This window comes from Mycteria americana, chromosome Z, assembly GCF_035582795.1.
Source record: "Mycteria americana isolate JAX WOST 10 ecotype Jacksonville Zoo and Gardens chromosome Z, USCA_MyAme_1.0, whole genome shotgun sequence".
NCBI classification, from domain to species: Eukaryota; Metazoa; Chordata; class Aves; order Ciconiiformes; family Ciconiidae; genus Mycteria; species Mycteria americana.
In genome coordinates, this window is record NC_134396.1 from 24,417,306 (window position 1) to 24,439,003 (window position 21,698).

Sequence of the window (21,698 nt, forward strand, 5' to 3'; positions counted from 1 at the left end):
GGGAAGGATGTTAATCTGCATGCTATGATGAAATAACTACTGACTGCTGGGTATCTTATATACAGTCAATGGAATGGATTGAAAGGTGTAAAATGATGAATAATGAAGGACTATTACATTTTTTTCCCAGTGAAGAAATAGCAGAGAGTTTGGTTTTTTGGAGGTGGAGGGTGTGTGTATGTATGTGTATTTCACTGGTGTATATACTTATTTAATACATCTAGAGGTGAAAGTCTAAAAGCTGATTTTGTACAGAGAAATCAAATATCCTGTTTGATTATATTTCTGGTGTTACTTTACTGCCAGTGAAGCATTATAAATAGTAAACACTGTCTATTGCACTTTGCAGTGAAGGAGAGCATAGCTTCACCTTTGGTCGTAAATCTAGGTTTCATTTTCCTGGGGCTGGTCATAGCAGCAAGATTATATATGGAACTTTAATGGATGGGAATAAATGAAGGGTGTATTATATACAAGCCAGCTGTTTACTACTGAGGGAAGTTATCCCACTTGTACATGTTGAGGTGTGTTTGCCTATATGGACTTGATAATTTAAATGCAAAAATAACCCCAAATTAAAGTGGTACTGTTTTTCAGAATGGGAGAGTTGCAGAAATCTAGTTAATTTCAGTTCAAACAGGGATGGAAAGTAGTGCAGGGAGGGGAATAGGATGTCACTGAAGGTGGGAGTGTGGAAAAAGAAGTTAATTAAGTGCGAAGAATGGAGAGTGGTGTGCTGGGTGAAGTGGGGAGGCAAAATGAGAGGAAAAATAAGGACACAAAGGGCAGGCTAAAGGTTGGAATACCGGTAGGAGGGTGAAACATGGAAAGACATAAAGGTGTCTTCCACATACAGCTTTCTTGTGCAGTGATTCATACCAAGCTAGAAGGGACATGGAGCTAGTGAAATTAGTGGCTAATACACTGACATAGAAGCAAAACTTAGGGTGACAGTGTGTGGCATAAAAACCACACTTGCATGCATTTTGCAGATGGAGAAAATGAGGAATGAGTTAAATTATATGCTCAGGAAAGCAAAATCACTAAAAAGCTAGTCACAGTTGAGTTATTTGCATTCTGGGATGAGCTCCTTTGTAAGACTGAGGAAGAATTTTGTGAACAATAGATGGCACATGGTGATGTATAGTTGGAAATTACAACACCCACTGAAGCTAAAATATATCTGTCAGTTGCCTAAAGATCAGTCCTTTCAAGAGTGCTATATCTTGGTATGAAACAGAAATATGACTTTGTTTTTAGCCACCCTCAATGTAGAAATGGAAATAAGAGGAAACGCCAATTGTCTTTATGTGTATCACTTGCATGCTTTGTTTCTGTTGAAGAGGTTTCAGAGAATGAGGGGTAATATAGTCCTGTTGTTGAGCTGCTGATGTGAGAGTTAGGAAATCCAGGTGCTCTTTCTCTGTGTTTGCAGTGTGAGTGGGAAGTGAGTAATCAGTTTTCTCTATATACTAAATGGGAATAGTGATATTTTATCAAATGTGTAGCTTTGTTACTCTAGATTGTGCCTGTGTAATGTAAATCTCTAGACAGAGAAATGCAGCAACCTGCAGGTGGATCAACACAAGAAACTGCTAGTGTGTTGTTAAAGGTTAACTTGAGAAAATGTGCCATAAAAAACTTGAAAAAATGTGCCATAAAAACGGAGGTATGGGACTGAACTGTATAAATGTCACTCATGGTAGTGTTAGTGCTGGGTAAGGGCTGAGTATTCTTAAAGGAGTAAAGAGAAGAAGTAAACATTTGTTTTGTGCCTTTTATGCTGGCATGGGCAGAGGATTTTGGAAGCTTTTTTCCTGTTTGAAACATGCATGTCGAATCTCAGAAGTTGTTTTACAGGTTATTCTTTCCAGTGTATGTTACTTTTTTTTCTTTTTCTTTTTCTTTTTTTTTTAAAGCTGGATTGAAAGTGAACCACAATGGCTGCTGTCATCTCAGATAGTCCTCCAAACCCAAGCTGCAAAATCATGACTTTTAGGCCTTCGATGGATGAATTCAGGGAGTTCAACAAATACTTAGCGTACATGGAATCACAAGGTGCGCATAGGGCTGGAGTTGCAAAGGTAAACATCTCTAATGTAGAAGGAAAATTGTTCCTAATACCTGTTTTCCCAGTATTTGTATTTTGCTGATTGCAAAACTGACCTTTTTTAGTATTTAACATTTTTTCCAAATGATTTTCAATGAATAGATACTCATCTGTTACTGTTTTAAGCAAGAGCTTTTTAGTGTCTCTGATGTTTCATGCAAACTAATGAAGAGGATGTCTACTGTTTTGTCTCTGTCAATTGTTTCCATGTTTACAATAGCAAAATCTGTTTTTGCGGCAATCTGTTTTGCTGCTTTTCAAACCAGCAGGACACAGTGCAGGTCTAGAAATACTAGCTTGGTTATTGTAAGTAGTCAGTGGGAATAACTGTCTTTGTCACTGGGTTTTTAAGCTAAAGCTGCGAAGAAAAGACATTTAAAAATTGGGAGAAGAGAAACAAGACTTGCAATTCTTGGTTTCCCCCTGCCCACTCCCTCTTCCCTGCTTCCTGTAAAACAAAGCAAAACTGAACCCCTCACACTTTGAAAACCTGGTAGTTTATTTGCTTTCTGATTTCTGAGGGTAGAGTACATATAGGTCATATTTTCAAACTCTTCTCCGCAAACAGGAGTAGATATGTGATAAGTAGACAACAGGGGAAAGCCTGAGCTGAATTTTTCACATATTCAACTATATTATGGAAACTATCTGTTTGTGTGGGGATGAACTATTGCAGATCTCTCATCTTGAACAGTAAACTTAACAGCAAATTAATCATAGTGACATCTGTTGCTCAACAGATTTACGCCATTAACATGAATGGGAGCAGGAGATTGTATCATTCTGTGGATTACATACATGGACTCAACATTAAAAAAATTTCTTATTTTCATGTTGTTTATATAAATAACTTTATTTCAGCTGTTGTTAGTTTCTAATCCTGTTTCATGGGGATTTAGCCAAAGAAATAGAAAGTGCCTTATGACCAGCCACTGAGGTGATACTGGTTTTCTTCTATTTCAGTTTTTTTATTCATATATAATGTGCTTGCTTTCTTTGGTATGTTGCATGTAAAACAAAGACAGGTATGCATAAATTGTACTTCTTGCTTTCTCTGGCTATATGAGGAAGGTATTATATGAGCCAGGATTAGTGTGTAACATGTTTGGAAAAAAAAAACCCCAAATGAACTACTTTTGTTTAAAAAGAATAATATTTGTGATATGCTCTTTATCATGGCTATGTCTGTCCTAGACGGCAACTAATCTTTTCATTTGGTAGTATTCAAAACCAGAAGCTTCTTAATTTGGGGGAAAAAAAAAGTACCTTGTATTTAATTTTCCGTTAAAAACTGTGTATCTATTTACCTCTCTGACAATTCTCAGGACGTGTATCATCAAATATGGTACTATAATCCTTAAAAAGCCTATGCAAACTTCTGTTCTTATTTCTGAGACATTCATAATAAATAAGAGCTTCAGTTACTCTCCATCAGTTTTTTTTGTGCTGCTTCTCTTCTTTTCTGCCAGGGATTGAAGCAGCTGGGAACGCTGGTCAGTGGCTTCCTGGTGCATGATGCTAAGTGCTCTTCTGAGGCTGCTGGTATACTTAACGTTAACTGTGGAACTAAAATATGTCATGATTTGAGCCCAGTGTACTAGTAATTTGTGTGTGTGAACTTTAGGATATCTGGAAAAGGAGACTTTTCCATGTCTTGGCATTCTTGGTTGCAAAATTTCAGCCAGTAGGAAGTGTAAGAAGGTAATGAATTTTTGTCTTATTGGAAATATTCTTCAGATTTTTTTGAGACATGAATATGGCTTCAGTCATTGTTCTGTTTGGCTCTTTATCTTGATTCTGGTTCTGGTTCCTTTCCTGACATCTAGCAATTAAACCTTCATGTGCAGCCAGTGTAGGAGAAAAGGGCAGAGCCATTGAGGATGTCCTGAGGAGAGCAACGGACATAGTAACATTAGGAAGGAATGTGAAAGAAAAGAATGCAAAACAGTTTTGCCTTTATTGTATAATTTAAAATTTCTGTAATATTGGTGTCATCTTCATATCCTTACTTCTAGTGTTGCGCTTCTCTTTCTCTCTCTCTCTCTCTGGAGATACCTTTGTGAAGATTCTGGATAGACATAATTTTCTGCAGTAACCAAGCATGAGATTAAATCTTGCATATATGAAGTGTGTATGATCTGAATATTCAGTTGTTACTGAAAGGCAAAGATGACATAATGTCAATAAAATATACTAATGCTGTCATTTTAAAAAAAGTGGCACTAAATGTGTAAACTTTGTTTCCTGTAAACTTTGTTGTGAAGTTGAAACACCTTAAATGAACATTGTAATGGGCCAAAGTAGTAGTTATCTTTTTAGGTTAGAATGAATACGTGAAACTGACTTTTTAAAAATACTAGATGCAATGGTGATATCTACCAGGTGTTTCAGTATTTTAAAGAGTATAATGCAGATGTTGGCTGTGGAATGGATGCAGGCATATGCTGTATTTAATTTGCTTTAACACTAATATAGTCAAAAATCAATCTGTAAAATGGTGATCATGGCAACAGAAGAACAGAGGTTAGACTGTGGTCTTTTCTTCTTCACTGTGGTGTAATGCTGCAAGATGTAGATTAGAATTGCATAACTGAGTTGAAAATGAGTGAGGAGTCCATTCTAGTAATTTAAGTGACAAAGTACTTCAGAAATATGACAGCTTTCAGGATTAGTATGAGAAGTGGGTAGTAAATTTTAGATGCATATCCCTAGTTAACACTGTTTAACCTGTATTAATTTTTAAATTTTCAAGCAACATTTAATTTTTTTAAAATGTATTTAAATACAAATTGAAACCACTTCCTTTCCTCATGAGATCATGAGCTGCTTCCTTAAGGATGAATCTTTCACTGTTCTTGCCATTATCAAACTATAGCTATTTATTTTGTAGTTTTATCTGGAGTATACAATTTTTTTTCAAAAAAGGAAATGATTTTTTTTTTTCTGGCTCTCTCATTAATGTCATCTCTCAGTGAGATGATTATTAGATCTCATTATCAGGTAGTAGGGGTAGAAAAATTTGGCAACACATTACTGTTCTCTGAAAATGTACATATACATGCAATTAAGAGAAACTGGAAATTAGTGGAGTTTTAAAAATAATTCCAGGATTTGATCTGCAGAGGTTGTTGCTACTCTCATAGCACTGAACATGTCTGATAAGGGCAGAATTTGTCATGTAGTCAGGGATTTGTCATATTTTGCATAGTATAATTTAGCTTGTTTGAAGTTAATATCCCTGTGCTTATATGATTGAAAATGTGTGTGTCTCCATTTTTTGGCCATACACCTAGAATTTAATTCCCATTCCATCTATCACATTTCAAAACCATTTGGGACACTCTTCTCCATGTACAGATTGTTAAAATGTGATGGTCCCAGGAGCACAAAAAATTTTTTTATATATTTGTGTTTATATGCATGTGGGATATCTGCTGACCTGGGTTTACAGAACACCTGGAATAGTTATGATACAAGAAAGCATGACAAAGCCTTTTAAAAAGGATTAATTACATTAGTCATGTTTCATGTGACTGAGGAAGGGCCCTTCTAACCATACCGTGTAGGTCTGCCTTTCCCTTCTTCTGCTTGATACTAGAATAGCAGTTAAAGCATGCCTAGCTGTTTTCAGCCTGTCAGTTAGTTGCTACATATTACTCAGTTGTCTTGATCCTTTTTATATTCTGTTTTTCACTATTTTTTGATCTATCTCAAAAAATTGTATTTATATTTTAAAAATAAACCAACTAAGTATTTTTAAAACAAATCTTATCAAGTCAGTAATTCATACTGCAAAAGTTTGAGGGACATTTTCTGAGTTTTGGAAATTGGATTTAAAGTAACAAGAATGAAATATGTTTTCCTGTTTTGATAGTAATATAAAATGAACTTACAGAGGACCTGATTTGTATTAAGTCTAGGATGTACAGACTCAGGTATGAATGCAAAGAGAATAAAGACTACCAAAGAAGCTATATGCATACGCAGAAACAGTAATTTAACCTCTAAACAGAGGTCATAAGCAGAGTAGGTGTACCCAACACTTTAGGTTAAATATGAAAGTGTAAGGGGAGAAGACCCCTTACCTGTGCAGAAGAATATGTGTATGTACATGGGGATAAAATGGTGATAAGCCTTGCACATGTTGTGGCGGGGGGGGAGTGCGAGGAATAAAATGTTAAAAAAAGAAAAAAATTTCCTAATACTATGCCTGAAACAAATGATTAAGGTACTAGACAAACAACATTAAACCATTTCCAGAACAGATTATATACTGTGGCATCCCTGGAGCAAATTGGCTAAAAAATTTCTATTAGGCTTTTGAAAGTCTGGAATGAGCTTTAGGCATAGATAATGTATTTTAATCTTACTGTTACAGAGGATCCTATATTTAAAAAGAAAAACAAGGAATGAAAGCAATAGAAGAAGTGAAAAACAAGGCACACTGATAGACTAGCTGCTCTTTACTTGAATAAGAAGTGTTTTGGAGACTCAAACTGCAGTTATATAGATTGAAATAGTTAAATTAATTTGCAGTCACATTGGCAAGTAGAAAAGTAATTTTGGAACATGATACTGAAGGCAGATGTTGGCAAGTACAAGAAAGACAATTCTCAGAAAAGTTGGGGGAGAAGTAGCTACATAGAAATGGTAGCCAGTGCCATTCAGAATCAAATGTAGAGCAGGAGATTACCAGTATATGAAAGAGGATTTAACAGAAATTTACGCGTTGATAGCACTCTGAAATAATGTCCGTTGTACTAATGTGCAGCCTTCATGGAGGAGACTGAGTGGTATACCTAAGACATCCCTATCTAAAACTGAATATATATCACACTAAATAACACTAGACAGTGTTAATATGCTTAGGATGTTTGAGAGATATCTGTATCTATAGATATAGATATATAAATGAGAAAGTCTTGCCTTAGGTTTTTCCTTTTTTATGTTTGAGCATTGAACAGCTTGGCTAATGAATTCAATCTAGGTTGCTTCCATGGAATAAACGTAACTTGCCTGAATTTGAAGAGGTTATTTTTACTAAAGGGAACGTGAAGAGGCTTCAGTGGGACAGGTCAGTGGTAAAAACTCAAGAGACCAATTCATTATTTCCAACTCTGATACTGACTAGCTGTGTGTCGCTTTGGACATGATATATAAACATCTCCATTCCTTGCCCTGACCTTTGTTAGAAAATGCAGATTGTTTGGGGCAGGGATTTATACTTACTTTCTTTTAAAATGATGCTTAGCATATCTGTCCCCACAAAATTCACTTCTGTAACCAGTACACTAATTACAACAATAATAAACATGCTCCAGTTAGCTGGAAGGGGATGTTTTGAACCTGTATTCACAAAAATATTTTTATTGCTTAAAACACACTGACCTTGAATTAAATAAGATAATGTAAAGTTTGCTTTTCAGTATTCATATATTTGAGCCAAACCTACAAGTTCATGCTTAATATAATCATGAAAATGGAAATCTCTGTGCACATATTTGACTTCTATGCGTATATTCTGAATGCATGAATTCTGTGCTTCCAAACCAACATTGTGTGTTTTTTTGATGTGCATATAATTTAAGATTTGTGTGAAAGAAATAAGTAGGAATCACAAGATGTTTCGATTATTTTTTTTATCTAAAAGCAAACAACACTGAAACTTGCTAAGTAGTCCCTGTACGACTGAAGTCCCATGGAAGCTGAGAAGGAAAAAAGGAAAAGAGGGAGTTGCATCTGTGTAAAAACTGGATAATAACGCCTGTTTATGTTTAAAATAAAACCGTTAGGTATGGAAGTATGTTACTATCTGATAACTTTTCTTCAGCTTGATGTTTCTGTTTTGGTGTGTGCTTGCTAGCGTGAATGGTCTTGATCAGATCTCTTTGAGGGATGGACTATTTGAGTACATTAGCATTACAATTTGCCCATTTCTGATTGTTTTCCAAAGATAGCAAATGATTTCAGAATCTATCTGTATTATTTTTTAGAATTTTTTACTTTCTCAGAGTGAGGTAATAGCAAAATCTCTAATGGACAATATTGTGTGGAATCCTGAAATGCTTGTTAGAGGAACAGCCTAGCTAGCCTCATGTAAAGGCTACCTCTGAGATGTGAATTAATTATTCAGGTAACGTAATTCATATGTGGTAGATGCATGTTTATGAAAGCCTTCCTTCTTTGTGTACGTTACTTTAAAAGTTTCCAAGGTAATGCTTGTGAAAATTTGATTTGAGCACCACGGAAAAGAATGAATATGAGTGGATCAAAGAACATATCATTGAGCCCTTGGGCAAGTAAAAGTTCAAAAGCAAGTAAAAGTTCAAAACCAAAATATATATTAAAAATGTCTGTTGCTGTGTTTTAAAACTGTTGCAATGTCAAATCTAGAGAGTTTTCTGTTTTCAGACAATATATGCAAGGAATGTTCAAAATTACACAGCCTGTTAAAGAACACTGGTATGACTACAGGTTTCTTTGAAATTCCTAATGACTTTTATTGCTAACACTTTAGAACCTGCTGAGGAGTTTTCATAGACTTTGGGCAATTCTGTGGTATTTGAAGTAAAAGTGTTAACTTCACAATTGGTTAAACTGCACATAGCTTTAATCTTTAATTACAAGGTTTAAATCATGTTAATATAAAAACTAGTATATCTAAATTAGTGCAGACGCTTACTGTAATAGAGTTGTACCCTGCAGTTTTATAGGGAGTAAGTTAAACAGCCTGTAAAATCTAAAGCTCTCTAAAATAGCTGTATTTTTTCATTTTTCAGTAAGAAATAAAGTTATTCATACTGTTTACACCAAATAACATTTGGATGGGGAATGTCAATCTTTTGTATGAATCTTTTTTGTTTGTTTGTTTAAATTAAGGATAACAATTTTATATCATGGAGTATGAAGTGTTTGTGAATTATAAGGCTTTCTGATTATAAAATATTTGTCTGTTCTGTTATTATACATGTGTATGTTTGCACAGTTGCACATGATTGAGTTTCTGCAGATTAGTGAGTTGCTGCTTGTGAATTGAGGTAATACTATGCCCATTTTGAATTGGTTTCTGCATTATCTAGGAGCACTTACATGGTCAGTTAGTTATTGTGAAACAGCTGGTGAGCAAGTGTTCATTTGATCATGTGGGCATATTTGACTGGTTCTTTCGATTTTTCCAGAATGTTTTGAATTGGTATTGCAACTGTTGATGTCCTGTTTTTTATTTCTGAATATAAAGGTTATCCCACCGAAGGAGTGGAAGCCAAGAAAACATTATAATGATATTGAAGATTTGGTGATTCCAGCTCCAATTCAGCAGATGGTCACTGGCCAGTCAGGGCTCTTCACACAGTACAACATTCAGAAAAAGCCAATGACAGTGAAGGAGTTCAAGCAGCTGGCCAACAGTGACAAGTATGTATATGGGGGTCTTGCTTAGAAAGGCAAATATTTATTTGTTCCTATATTCTGGTTTCTTTGAAGTGTGCTAGACAGCTGGTGATTTTTTCACTTACTTACTAGAGGTTTTCCTGTCTCCTAAGTGGTGGAAGGGTACCACAGTATGAATCTTGTTTGTGTTTCTGTTGTTGAAAGCATATGGTACCATGGCAGCAAGAAAGCATCTGAAAAACTCGAGACATGATGCTTTCTGTCTACCTTTTTTTTTTCTCTTCTAACAAATGCTTATGTTGAAAATAATGAAGGTGATACAGACTTATATCTGAATTTATTTTGAGTACACTTATTAATGTTCAATATTTAATTCTTTTCTTTTGGCCTAGGTACTGGAATGGCCTATCATCATGTAATTCTGAAAAAAACCCAACATCTTTTTTAACTCGCCCAGAATTTTTTGCATTAATCTAAGAGAACTCAACTGCACCTAGCAAACATCTATGTTCCCATTATGGCAAGATGGATATTAAGGGAGGGAAAAAAAGTCTATGAAGGGCTAGGCACTATACAAAAAAGTTTCAAATTGATGGGCATTCCAAGAAGAGGGAAGTGATAGAAGGAATTCTTCCCCATTTTTTTTGGCTGCATAAAAAGAATAAATTTTACTTCATTATTTCCTCAAAACTGGCTGGAAATAGTTTCTGAAAGGTGAGTCAAAGGATCCTAGAGAGAAAGGATATTTGAATGTAATGAAGGAAGGTAACACTGCCCTAGTTTGAAGGAAAGTTTCTCTCATAAGTTAATTTAAGAAATTAAGAGGTAAGAAGAGAAGCTGTTATCAAGATCAGGAAAAACTAGGACATGAAAAGCTTTTAAAGAGGCTCCTCAGCAAATGTTCCATGATATCCATGCCTTTGTAAAAGTGCAAAACTGATCTCCTTTTTTTCAATTAAAAAGGATCGGTATGTTTCTGCCCATATATTACCTGTGAAAAATTGAGGTTATCACAGTTTTCTTCCTCTTGTAAGTGGGAATGGGAACCTGTTTTGTAGTTCTTAAAATTATTTGTTCAGTAACTGTTAGAGAGGATAATAAAATATGAAGCCTGTATGGTATCTGATGTCATTTTCTATGATACCTGTTCATTTATGTTTAAAGTTTACATTTTATTAACCCATGATAAAATGAGAAGCACTAATTTCTTAAAATAGTTTGATAATGCAAAGATACTGTGAAGGTTTTAATATGTATCATGATGTTAGTCATGGAAGATATTTTGGAAGTGTTTCTGATTCCAGTTTCCATTTTTTTTACTGAAATCAGTTTGCAACTTCATTTCATAGGTAAAGTTAAGAACAGTTGGGAGGGCTTCTTATCTATTACTAACTGTAGGTCTTTCTAAATCTTCATCACTGCTCTTGAGAAAATGTGTCATATAACTTCCTATGACACTCTTAATATAGTCTATATTTCTTAAACTATTAAGTAGCTGAGAGCCCCTCTTCTCCCATAAAAATAATTTTGTTCCTTAATGAAAAAGAATTCTCTGTTAAAGACTCTTTTCTTGAGTATTGTGGTGTTATCCATTTCCTTTGGGAAAGAGAAGGGCCATGAACATCTGAATTAAATCATAGCTGCCTTTAGAATGATTGTGTGTGCTCAGTCTAGTGCATTGCATCTTTTATTTGTTAAGGCATTCTCATTGAACCAAAGTGCTTCTCCACCTTGACCTCTGGGAAATATGGGCATACCTGCATCCCATAGTCAAGATACTTGTGTTATGGTAACTGAGTTTATGTATCCATATTACTCAGTGCCAAGGAGAAATGCAGTCTGGTTTCTTGAGCCATATCATGAGAAATAATTGAAACAACTCCATTGCTGAGAATGCTTTGGCTAAGATGTATTTTGCTAACTTGCTTGTCTCTGTTCTGTGTTATCACATGATGTAAATGTATACTGTTCTACTTAATTCTTGTATGTTTGGATTTTCTTTCCAGTAGTTCAAGTGTAGTAAGTTGGCAATGCAAATGTGAAGCTTTACTTCTCAGAGCTGCATAATGGGGGAGCAAGTTTTCTTTTCTAAAGACCTAAATATGGGAGAACAGAGGTCTGAGAAAGGATCCTGAGGCCAAAGCTATTGATGGATGTTTTCTATGGTAGCGTGCTTGTGTTGTGTTCCCACAAGATTTTACATAAGGTTTGAGTAACCTTCCAAAAGCATATACATAAGTATATTTATGCATATAAAAGTATGGTGTCCTGTGCTGCACTAAAGGATTAAAAAGAAAAATTCCCTAAAATATTTTTTTTTCACTGCATGGTAGAATTTTTGGTATCAACTGTTTGAAACATCATGCCTTTTCTCAAAAGGTTTTTCTGGGGAAGGAAGAAGAGAAGAAAGTACTGGTTTTACCTGGCAGGGCTGCTACTTGGCAGAATTAGTACATTTGAGTTGTTCTGAGACAGGCTTGTGCAGGAGCTACCTCTCTGTCTTTGCAGAGCTGGTAGTGAGGCAGGAAAATAACAAATACTTGTCAGTTAAGTGGCTTTTCCATGTGTGTCTTTTTTTATGGAAGAGAAACAAAAGGGAGGGCCTCAGCCTGAGGACAGTCAGCAGATGTGCTGTTTAGCAGCTGGAAACTGAAAAAAATGTTGTATGGGTAGGTGTATGACTTCAGTTACTGTAGCTGTCAGGTAGGAGGTTACATGCTATGGTGAATCATGAAACTAAGAATTCAGGACAACTAATAATTCCTCTATTTCAGTGAATTTGAAATAAAGTGATCTCTTAGAATTCAGTTTGCAAGATCAGAAGCATGTTCCTTTGTGAAGGTGGTTATTGAAAGACTATGCTGAACCTTTGCCTACCTCTTCCTCTGCAGATACTGCACCCCAAGATACGTAGATTATGAAGATCTGGAGCGTAAATACTGGAAGAACTTGACTTTTGTGGCACCAATTTATGGAGCAGATATCAATGGGAGCATTTATGATGAAGTATGCATAGCTTTTTATGAAGTTTTCTCTCTTCCAGCCCTCTTTTAAAGGGTACTATACTTACAGGATACATTTTTGCTTTGTGACTGAGAATCTGTCTTTTGAAATCTTTGTGTTACTCACTTTAAAGACTCCAAGCAAGGTTGAAATTAACTCTACATCTGCAAGAGTCAGACAGTTCTGTCCTTAGACAGTAGGATATTGCTACTCTTCCTGATCATAAGACTCTTCCCTTTCTTCACGTTGAACTCTCCAGAACTTTGACCTTCCTTCCTATTTATTTATTTGTTTATTAACATTTTAGTATGTGTGTTATCTGTTACCTCTGTGGAACTATAGTGATATTTTAAATAACTTTTACTTTAAAATTAAAAGATGAAATACTTTATTCTCTCTCTTTCACTGAGGACAATTGATAGCTGTACTTTATACATGCTTGGAATGCTTGCAGTTTCCTGGAAATGTGCTTGCAATTACTGTGTACCTCTGAATTAAAACGAAATGGAAACTTCCTAAGGAAATTAATTTTGCTGGTTACTTGCCAAGATCTCCACGGATAAAAAGGGGCTCTTAACACTGATCTCGTTATCCAAAGAATTACAGAATATCCATTGATATCAATTAGGCTATGTAAGTAGCTATAGGAACTAGATTTTGAAAGGATTATTTAAGTAATGAGACTGACAGAAGAAATGTTAGCATTTCAAAAAAGATTTCAGGATTTAAAAAATGCAGGGCATACTTTTCTCCAAAAGAGTCTACCATGTGTGGAGTTCTTGAGTTATTACATGTTCTATGTAACTGCCTTCTCCAGTCATTCCAAAAAAAAAAAAAAAGTAGAATTTCCCTGTGGCAGATGCTCTGTGACTCTTGCTAATGTTTCATATTTCTTCACAGAAGACAAATTACTTGAAGACTCTGTCCAAAGATAAATATGGTCAGCCAAGATAGCTTAAGGCAATTAAATTTTTGCACTACGTTATGTGATCTTTGAAAGATAGCTATAAATTTCCAATGATCTATTGTTTAGAGAAAGGAGGAAGTCCAAATTCTATTGTGTGTCCAAATAGATGTATAAAAATGATTTAGAAAATAATTGAAGATTCTGATTTGGGGTGTCTTGGGGAAGAGACATTCTAGATGGCTGTTGCTCTGTGGAGACCAAAATGGTGCACAGGAAAGCAGTATTTCTTTCAGGAAATAGAAGATTGCCCTTTTTCTTTTTCTTGTCTGATATTTTTTTTTCTTCAATGTTGGCAGGTAATGCCTTCTGGCATAGCTTTTTACAAATGTACGATTCGTTTTGATTGTGTTTTCTTTGGTCTTTAGTATCTTAAGGTTACTGTTTCCAGTAGGGTTACAACATTTCCAAAGAAAAGAGAATGCAGTAGTATCCGATTTTTGAAGTGCTGACCGGTCGAAGAGGTTAGATTTCCTTCTCCTGGAATTGCACTCATTAGGTTGGGAGCCTGAGGAAGGGAGGTCAAAAAAGCAAAGGGTGAAGTGGGAAGAGCAGCATTCAGCAATCCTAATTCGGATGTTAGGTGCATAGGAAGAGGAGGCAAAGAAAGCACTGAAAGTTGCAGGGAGTGGGGAATAAAGGAGTGGAGAAGAAAACAGTAATAGGTAAAATAAAAAAATCTTAGTGGCTATGATTAAATGGGTATTACTTAAATATAAACAAATAACAAAGGAGAAATGTTAGCAAAGGGAATAGACACTGAGGAAAGAGTGCGAACAGACTGAGCAGCTAATGTGACTGCCATGTCATGGTGTACAGCTCAGTGGGGTTTAGAGGAAAAGAAGGAAAAACCCCTGGTACCAAATTGTTGGTGAGAAAGTTATGGATGTCACTAATCAAAATGTTTTATCTTAGAATATTTTTGCTTAAGTTAATTTTTGGCCAGCAGGTGGTGTACTTGCACAACTAATATTTTTCATGTCTTGCGCTTGAAGATAGTGCTAAGAATGGATCTTTTTGATTCTGTTAGGAATTCGAAGTTATGCCTATGTCTTCATTCAGTTTGCTTCAGGATTGTCATTATTTGGGGAAAGGAGATGAATACAAGTAGCTGACATTTTGGGCAACACACAGCAGAAAGGGGATGGCGGGATTAATTTGTCATAACAGCCTATTTGCGATAAACCAAACCAAATGCTTACTTTTTACAAAAAGCATTTTATAGAAAACAGTGTGTTATAGATGTTGCATTTAATACAGAAAGGTAAAAGGTAAATATCTGGCAGAATTCCAGGTAGAAAAACGCAAGGAACCTAGTGTGATTGTATACGTGTACTTGGGCCATGACAGTTAGTGAGAGATGTGCTGCAAGACGACTATGCTGCTTTGCTGCAAGCTTTGCTGCAAGCTGTGCTGCAAAGTTTAAAAGTTTACCAATTACATTTTCTTTTCCACGTGGTGATGTTAATTTTTACATTGAGGCATTTGTATCTGAAGCATCATGAAGCCTTAATTTTTACTATTTAATTATTTAAGAAACAATATTGTTATTTGTGGAATCCAGCACCTTGCTCGCATTGTGCCAGAGAGATCATAGATCTTGTAGTATTGTTTGCTTTTCTTAGATCAGAGGATGACAGATTCTGAGGGGTTTGGAAGACAGGGCAAAGTTATAAAGCCTGTGTTATATGGAACAGCAAAAAAAAAAACCCAAAAACCAAAAAACCAGGAACAAAGCTATAAATGCATGCTTTGAAATTTGACAACTACCATCAATGATTCAAAATTTACCCTTGTGATATTTGGATTATTCCAGAATCTCTGTTGTATATTTATAATGTATTTATGGTTATTTGACAGTTTTGAACACTGATTAAATCTTTATGAATAAGAAAATAACTGATGAGAACAAGTGTTCTCTACACTGTATAGAGCTTTATAGAAAATAAATTTAAGATGGTTGACTGTTTGCTTGAAATATTATTTTGTGCTGTATGCATTTTAATTGCTGTTACATTTAATTACAGTGCTTTGTAGGAAAATGATAATGTAGGTGACTCAAGAAAAAAGCATTGCACTAAGGAACAGATTGTAAGGATCATTATTTATGTTAAGATGATAAACATTATTAGATACGTGTTCAAGGTTCTGTCTTTTCTGTTGCTATAAGGTCATCTGGACTTGAGTGAAAATTAATATTCCTGAAAGAGTTTATAATGTCAATAATAAAACACCAGTTAAACTGATTCGTGAATTGATTGTGAACACCTAAGAGTTATGATTGTTTAGGAAGTTTAACTGAGAAGTGATTATTCATTTTTTATTATGTTATTTCAAGAGAGCTGTCTTCCTTGTGAGTTAGCACGAATGTGATGCCAACTTCAGCCAGCTTAGTCTGTGAATGACTAGTTTGTGAAACAGTTGCCAAAAGTTACTGTTCCTGTCAGGAAGGTGAAGGAAGAGAGCGATTTTGTTTCTGATATCTTAACTTTATTAACTTTTTGTTAACTTATCTGGCAATTGTACCTGTGAGTAAATTGAAGAGTGCGATTCACCTACTTTTTCTGTACAGCTTCTGTTCTGGTGAACTACCGTTAGGCCTTCCACTTCCGTGCCACTCCCAACTGTTGTTTAAATCAAACCACGAATCACTGAGGCCACAAATTAAGTTGTTTCCTTGTTGTATGAGATACAAGGAGCTCAAATTAACTTTTTCTGTTTCCTGTTTGGTTTTTTTTTTAGTGTTTTTGTTTGTTTGTTTGGGTGGGGTTTTTTTTGTTTTTGTTTTTTTTTTAATTAATTTGAAATTGTATTTGTATAGACAGATGGGGAAGCTGTATGAAACCCCTACAGGTACTGATCTAGCAGCTAGGAGGGAGAAAAATCTTCCTGGTTTCAAAAGAAGTTCCGAAGAAAAGTGACTGATTTGATGTTTATAATGGGTCATAAAACACATCTGTCTTCAGTGCTGTCAATGGCATCTGCTATTCAGTAGAGAAAAGCCAAGGTTTGGAAGAGGCATGTATAAATATTGTCTTGCCTCTCTTGCACCACTTTTCTTCAGCTCCTGCCTTGAAGTTATCACTTTACTTCCCTTTTGCTTCTCCTAGTTTTATTCCTCTTGATAAGACAATTCCTAATGCCTGCCTTCTCCCATGTCTAAGCTGTGGGGAGCATATTTGATTAGTAATACAAGAGTGAATGATACAGTGGAGTTTGTAGGCTAACAGCTGGTTATTTTTGCTAAACTGTAGGTACATCTCTAATGTAATATTAACTCTAGCAACAGATGTACTCAAGTTTCCTGCTGTATCCCTTGACAGAGCAGCTAACTTGATTTTAAAGCAGCACCTTGACATTATATGTGGAGTTTGGACCATGAAATAAGTTAGGGATGACATCTGAGTTGTAGCTTAACCTAAGGCTGCAGGAGAGCAGCAGGCATAAGCAATCCAAAAGTCTCTGGCAAGCACCCGTGACAACTTCCTGACCAAAGTTGTCTGCTGAACCTTGTACTTACAAACAAGGAAGGACTTGTTGTGGATGTGAAGGCTGAAGGCAGCCTTGGCTGTAGTGACCATGAGATGGTGGTGTTCAGGATCTTAAGAGGAGGTGTCAAGACAGAAAGCAGGGCTACAACCCTGGCTTTCAGGAGACCAGACTTTGGCCTTTTCAGGGATCTGCTTGGAAGAGTCCTGTGAGATAAGGCCTGAAGGGAAGGAGGGCCCAAGAAAGCTGGTTGGTATTCACCTCCTCTAAGCTCAAGAGTGGTCCATCCTAATGAGCAGGAAGTCAGACAAAAATGCTGGGGGTCTGCATGGATGAGCAAGGACCTTCTGACAAAACTCAAACAGGAAATACGCAGGAGGTAGAAGCAGGGATGTGTAACCTGGGACGAATATAGAGACACTGTCCAAGTATGCAGAAATGCAATTGGGAACGTTGAAGCCTACCTGGAAGTGAATCTGAGAGATGTTGAAGGCAACAAGGACACTTCTATAAGTGTACTCCAGGGATCAGTACTGGGTCCAGTCCTGTTTAACATCTTCATTAATGATTTGGATGATAGGGCAGAGTTTGCAGACGATACAAAACTGGGAGGATCGGCTGATATGCCAGGGGGTCATGCTGCCATCCAGAGGGACCTTGACGTGCTGGAGAAACAGGCTAACAGGAACTACATGAAGCTTAACAAGGGGAATTGCAAAGTGCTGCACCTGGCGAGGAAAAACCCCAGGTATATGGGGTACCTGCTGGGGTTGAAGACTGGAAAGCTGCTTTCCAGAAAAGTCCTTTGGGGGCCCTGGGGGACATCAAGTTGAACACGAGCCAGCAATGTGCTAATGTAGCAAAGGTGGCTAATGGTGTCCTGGGCTGCATTAGGAGGAGTGCTGCCAGCAGGTCAAGGAGGTGATCCTCCCTTTTTATTCAGCATTGCTGAGGCCACACCTGAAGTGCTGTGCCCAGTTCTGGGCTCCCCATCTCTCCCCAGAGAGCCAAGTGAAGGGCCAGTAAGATGGTGAAGGGACTGGAGCATCTCTCGTATAAGGGAAGGCTGAGAGAGCAGGGATGGTTCAGCCTATGGAGGAGAAGGCTCGGGGGAAGCTTTTGAATGTATATAAATACTTGCGGGGAGGGTGCAAAGAGGACGGAGCCAGGCTTTTATCAGCAGTGCCCACTGACAGGACCAGAGGCAACGGGCACAAACTAAAACACAGGATGTTCCTCCTGAACATGAGGAAACACTTTTTCACTGTGAGGGTGTCTGAGCACTGGCACAGGTGGCCCAGAGAGATTGTGGATTTCTCCATCCTTGCTGAGATAGTCCTACAGATTGTTTTTTGCAAACTACCATAAATATGTATCTTCTATGCCATCCTTTACAGTATAATATTGGGTTTGCGTGGCAAGGTTTTGGTAGTGGGGGGGCCTACAGGGGTGGCTTCTGTGAGAAGCTGCTAGAAGCTTCCCCTGTGTCTGACAGAGCCGATGCCAGCTGGCTCCAAGATGGACCTGCTGCTGGCCAAGGCTGAGCCCATCAGTGATGGTCATAGTGCCTCTGTGATAACGTATTTAAGAAGGGGAAAAAAGCTGCTGCACAACAGCAACTGCAGCTGGAGAGAGGAATTGAGAATATGTTGGATAAACAATTCTGCAGACACCAAGGTCAGCGAAGAAGGAGGGGGAGGAGGTGCTCCAGGCACCAGAGCAGAGATTCCCCTGCAGCCCATGGTGAAGACCATGGTGAGGCAGGCTGTCCCCCTGCAGCCCATGGAGGTTAACGGTGGAGCAGATATCCACCTGCAGCCCGTGGAGGACCCCATGCCAGAGCATGTAGATATGCCTGAAGGAGGCTGTGACCCTGTGGAGAGCCCGTGCTGGAGCAGGCTCCTGGCAGGACTTGTGGACCTGTGGCGAGAGGAGCCCACGCTGGAGCAGGTTTTCTGGCAGGACTTATGACCCCATGGGGGACCCACACTGGAGCAGTCTGTTCCTGAAGGACTGCACCCCATGGAAGGGACCCGTGCTGGAGCAGATCCTGAAGAACTGTAGCCAGTGGGAAGGATTTATGTTGGAGAAGTTTGTGGAGGACTGTCTCCTGTGGAAGAGACCCCATGCTGGAGCAGGGGAAGAGTGTGAGGAGTCCTCCCCCTGAGGAGGAAGGAGAGGCAGAGACAACGTGATGAACTGACTGCAGCCCCCATTCCCTGTCCCCTGTGCCACTGAGGGGGAGAAGGTAGAGAATTTTGGGGTAAAGTTAAGCCCAGGAAGAAGGGAGGGGTGGGGGGGAAGGTGTTTTAAGATTTAGTTTTTATTTCTCATTATCCTACTCTGATTTGATTGGTAACAAATGAATTTTTCCCCAAGTTGAGTCTGTTTTGCCCGTGATGGTAATTGCTGAGTGATCTCCCTGTCCTTATCTTGACCCATGAGCTTTTCGTTATATTTTCTCTCCCCTGTCCAGCTGAGGAGGGCAGTGACAGAGCAGCTTTGGTGGGCACTTGGCATCCAGCGAGGGTCAACCCACCACAAGTATGTACAGGATGTTACTGGGTAACTTAATGAGGGGACATGGACTCATCATTTTTTTAAATGTAGAAAGTTCTGCATGTTTAGCACATGATTATGTGACCTGCTTAGAGGATGAGGGAAAGGCTGTGGATGTTGTCGGCCTAGACTTTAGTAAAGCCTTTGACACTGTTTCCCACAGCATCCTCCTGAAGAAACTGGCTGCTCATGGCTTGGATGGGTATATGCCTCTCTGGGTAAAAAAACTGGCTGGGTGGCTGAGTGTAAAGAGTGATGGTGAATTGGGTTAAATCCAGTTGGTCGCTGGTCACAAGCAGTGTTCCCCAGGGCTCAGTATTGGGGCCAGTTCTGTTTAATATCTTTATCAATGATCTGGACGAGGGGATCAAGTACACCCTCAGTAAGTTTGCAGATGACAAGAAGTTGGGTGGGAGCGTTGATCTGCTCGAGGGTAGGAAGGCTCTGCAGAGGGATCTGGACAGGCTGGATCGATGGGCCGAGGCCAATTGGATGAGGTTCAACAAGGCCAAGTGCCAGGTCCTGCACTTGGGCCACAACAACCCCATGCAACGCTACAGGCTTGGGGAAGAGTGGCTGGAAAGCTGCCCGGCGGAAAAGGACCTGGGAGTGTTGGTTGACAGCCGCCTGAATATGAGCCAGCAGTGTGCCCAGGTGGCCAAGAAAGCCAATGGCATCCTGGCTTGTATCAGAAGTAGCGTGGCCAGCTGGACTAGGGAAGTGATTGTGCCCCTGTACTCGGCACTGGTGAGGCCGCACCTCGAATCCTGTGTTCAGTTTTGGGCCCCTCACTGCAAGAGAGACATTGAGGTGCTGGAGCGTGTGCAGAGAAGGGCAAGGAAGCTGGTGAAGGGTCTGGAGCAGAAGTCTTATGAGGGGTGGCTGAGGGAACTGTGGTTGTTTAACCTGGAGAAGGGGAGGCTGAGGGGAGACCTTATTGCTCTCTACAACTACCTGAAAGGAGGTTGTAGTGAGGTGGGGGTTGGTCTCTTCTCCCAGGTAACAAGTGATAGGACAAGAGGAAATGGCCTCAAGTTGCACCAGGGGAGGTTTAGATGGGATATTAGGAAAAATTTCTTCACTGAAAGGGTTGTCAAGCATTGGACCAGGCTGCCCAGGGAAGTGGTGGAGTCACCATCCCTGGAGGTATTTAAAAGACGTTTGGATGTGGTGCTTAGGGACATGGTGTAGTGGTGGTCTTGGTAGTGTTAGGTTTACGGTTGGACTCGATGATCTTGAAGGTCTTTTCCAACCTAAATTATTCTATTATTCTATGTGAGAAGTCCTTTCTCTATGATCTCCTCATAGTTGAGATCAATGTGAGCATTCCTGCACTTACATGTTTGCTTTTAGTGTGCATTTCCAAAGAGAATCTGCTTGCTTCGGCTTTTTTTTCCCACCCTTGAAAAGGGTGCTGCAAAGCAATGGTTATATCTGAAAAGATACAGAGAAGAAGAAACGGATCAAATGAGGGAGATTGTTTGTATTTCTTAATCTGTGTGTTTATGGTGCAGAGATTCTGTTCATAGCATTTTTCTGTCTGTATTTTATGCACTTTGAAGAAGCAGTAAAAATGTGGCAGGTTTTTTATTATATTCATTGGTGTGAGTGAGTGAATGGGTGTGTGGAGAGAGGAGTGGATGACCAAGCACAATTTTTTCTGTACGTTTCTCCTACTCCTTTTCACTTTGTCTCTTGATTAGTTTTTTTTACTCCTCTTTATTGTTCGAGCTGTTACAGTCAGTCATAGGGGCTTTTTAATCCTAGTTGTAGAACAAATGTCTTGTTTGTCAGGTTAATATTGAAATGAATCCATGAGAGAATCACAGAAAAATTAAACACTGAAAAAGGTTTGTGTGTATTAATGTATACATACAGAAATCATGTTCATAAAAATGGAATACATCATGCTGTTGGCTGATTTGTTTTAAGTAAAGTGCAAAGGATAGTATCATGTCACTATTGTAAGTACCTTAAAAAAAGGAAATGAATAAAAAAGAATTTCATTTAGAGCCTATTTTATTCTTATCTGCAAAGAGGTCACTGCTTACAACCTTGAGCTGCACTTTTTACCAGTATACTGAAAGCTACATTTTTCTTTGTGTCTTTGAGAAAAGAATGGGTCAGCTCCTTCTAAACTGTGCAAGGGTTCAGATATTTGAGAGCTGCTTGTGAAGCATCCCA

At 38.3% G+C, this 21,698-nt stretch overlaps 1 protein-coding gene across 5 annotated transcripts in view; it reads left to right on the forward strand.

Annotated features, from left to right (window-relative positions):
* The window catches only part of KDM4C (lysine demethylase 4C), a 277,722-nt gene that overhangs the window by 13,384 nt on the left and 242,640 nt on the right, over positions 1-21,698 (forward strand). For all 5 annotated transcript variants that reach the window (XR_012779017.1, XM_075527201.1, XM_075527204.1 and 2 more), the window contains exons 2-4: positions 1,920-2,084; positions 9,348-9,523; positions 12,391-12,505. Coding sequence is in view for 4 of the 5 variants with exons in the window: in XM_075527201.1 (XP_075383316.1) it covers positions 1,941-2,084; positions 9,348-9,523; positions 12,391-12,505 (435 nt within the window). In the remaining variant the exon portion in view is untranslated. The remainder of the gene's footprint in view (positions 1-1,919; positions 2,085-9,347; positions 9,524-12,390; positions 12,506-21,698) is intronic.